The sequence below is a fragment of the Anarrhichthys ocellatus genome, unplaced genomic scaffold (assembly GCF_004355925.1).
Source record: "Anarrhichthys ocellatus isolate YVR2014 unplaced genomic scaffold, GSC_Weel_1.0 scaffold15, whole genome shotgun sequence".
NCBI lineage: Eukaryota > Metazoa > Chordata > Actinopteri > Perciformes > Anarhichadidae > Anarrhichthys > Anarrhichthys ocellatus.
The window spans coordinates 7,011,480-7,014,109 of record NW_022280045.1 but is presented as its reverse complement, the minus strand read 5'-3'; the positions used below and the strand labels follow the sequence as shown (position 1 = coordinate 7,014,109).

The following is a 2,630-nucleotide window of genomic DNA, read 5'->3' as shown; positions in this document are numbered from 1 at the left end:
AGAAGTATTTCAGAGGAGCTTTTTCACTAATTTCCTTTCACTTCAGTTCCCTCACTCAATAGCACACTTCTCATCATGGTGCTCTGTGTATTGCCCAAAATCTTGAGCTGCACTTTGGCACATTTTGAGCTCCACTTATGAGCAATTTTTTCTAATGTGAATTATTTTTTCTTGTCTTGGCAATCATACTTATCGTAGGATATTGCACATGATCGTTTGTTCTTTTTCTAGTAACTTATCTCAACAGCACTTGAAAGTAAATATTATCAAAGAAGCTTTGATAATCTGTAATGAAAATTGCATTTACAGTATCGTTATTGATATGTAATCTGAGCAGTCTGGAGTTTACACAGCAAGCAGCTTTTCCTATTTTCCCTTTCAAATTAAACCAATGATGTGTTCCTTCACCAGCTGGTCAAGGCCACAGTGAGCACAACTTCAAGGTCTTTAATGAGAGATAGAAGTTGTCATATCTTTACAGGCGGATTTCTCTGTCACACCGTGACCTTTGTAATATACAGTGGCTGATGTCTTTGGATAGATGACAAATATGAGAACGTATCATGCTCGTGTGTTTATTATGAAATGTACAAGTTGGTATATTCAAGTGCAACAGTTTAGTGTGAATAAATCAAAACATTTATTTATGTTTTCATATCATTATTGAAATGTATAAGACAACAAACTAAATATTAAAACCCTGTGCCTCATAAAACAATGCAGTACTTCAAATAATGACAATCAAATTAAATAGTACTAAAATATGCTGTAACATAAAACAACGACAATAATAAAACACAAATATAAGTTTAGGTCCATAAATACATTTTAAATAAATTAAAAACATGAATGAACAGATCTACAGCTTGATCCACAATGCAAAACAAAACAGTGCCTCTGCGCAGCAGTAACATGATTTTCTTTAAAATAAAGTGGATCATTGCAATTTTTACTTTGTTAACCAGTGAAAAACAATAATTATGCAGCTGTGAAAAAAATGTTCCTTAGACAACACAATCAGCATGTAACATCTTTTAGTGACTACTGTCTCCCAAAGGTTTAACTTAAAAAAGGCACACCTCCTCAGGCACAGTGACATTTAGTGACAATCAAGTCGTCGAAAGGAGTCAGCTTCAAGTTTCCCCTACTGTCATAGTGCATTAGGACCATTGGCTCGTAGGCCGCCGGCACGCAGCAGGGGCGAGGTGACCCTCCTTTGTTAATCTGATGCAGCCGAGACTTCACCTGCGTGTGCATGCTCGCAGGCTTGTAGTTGTGGGGGCAGGTGCCGTCGCAGAAATGCATTGTGTACTCAGTCGGGGCCACCACCCAATCCGTCCAGCCGATGTCTTTGAAGGACACAGTGACAGACTTCCGGCAGCACCATCCTTGATCATTGCAGACGTCTTCCTTGTTAGAGCGACGCAGCCTCGTCTTCAGGGCCGGTTTGGGCTGTCTGAGGCCCAATTCCAGAGAAAGGGTTGGGTTTGCCTTGAGGGCATCTTTTATGCCCACAGCTATCCCCACAACCACAACTAGTGCCTCTCCAACATCAGACTTCAACCACCTCTCCACCTCAGGGCTGATGTCCAGCATCAAATCTTGAGTGCTTGACACATTGGCACGTATTGGAGAGTTTATGTGTGTCCATGCAGCAGAGTTCATCGGTGTCCTCCTTTTGACTTTAACTTTGATCTCTTGTCTTGTCCCAGGCAGAACTGAAGTGGGTTTATCTAAAATCTGCCTGGAAATCTTCAGCTCAGCCCGAGTTAGTGTCAGTTCAGTCTGGATATTGGGGTTTTTGTGGAAAACAGCTCTGTACCACTGCATGCGTTGACCTGAATGTGGATGTTCTCTTCTCCGGACCACTTTTATTGACTCCACTAGAAAACAAATATATAAAGAAAAGCTTCATTAGAACCAAAGTTGGCAACATCCTGTAATGATTTGACATTTGGGCAACATCATGATGTGGAACAACTGAGAGTGGAAAAATGAATCATACAGTTTTATTTTGAATTCCAATGCTGACATTGATTGCTTTATCATTGATGACACTGTGGAAAAACATGTGCTCAAAGTGTAACATAAAGTACAAGGTGTGCCTATCACGCTCATGGTTTCTAAAAGCACGCTGGTACAAGACCTTTTGTCTGAATCTGCAGAGGTACTTGAACTATTCATGTAACGTTCTTTCCTACTCCCACTCTAACTTTCCAAATTGGCTTTATACATCAATGACTAAATTAGGCCTAAGTGTCTTCCGATGTCGAACAAAAATGTATCTCACCTGTAGCTGGAAAGAGCACAGTAGACACGGTTGATTGCCAGGTTTCCTTCATCAGCTGGCTGGAATTTCCTCTCATCTCTCTCACTTTTTCCCTGTAGAGCTGATACATCCTCCTCAGCTCTTCCTCCGAGGCCTTTCGGGTTGGCCTGGGCTCCCTGTCCATACCCAACGAGCCGAGGATCCCGGTCTTCACCGCCTCCAGAAGTAGCACCCTCTGGCTGTGCGCATCAGGTGTGCCTTTGTGGGCCTCGTGAGGCCGGCTCTCCCCTGAGCTCGAGAGGGAGACAAGGAGCAGCAGCATGCAGGAGAGGAGTTGGTGGAGTGTGCGTGATCTGAGCAT

The 2,630-nt window shown here is 42.3% G+C and overlaps 1 protein-coding gene across 1 annotated transcript; it reads right to left on the bottom strand.

Annotated features, from left to right (window-relative positions):
• Window positions 1-1,009: 1,009 nt before the first annotated feature.
• On the bottom strand, window positions 1,010-2,630 carry gdf15 (Growth differentiation factor-15). The gene is made up of 2 exons (XM_031854668.1): window positions 2,291-2,630; window positions 1,010-1,883 (listed from the first exon to the last, which is right to left on the bottom strand). The coding sequence occupies exons 1-2, from the start codon at window positions 2,628-2,630 to the stop codon at window positions 1,084-1,086; spliced, it is 1,140 nt and encodes a 379-aa protein (XP_031710528.1). The 3' UTR covers window positions 1,010-1,083.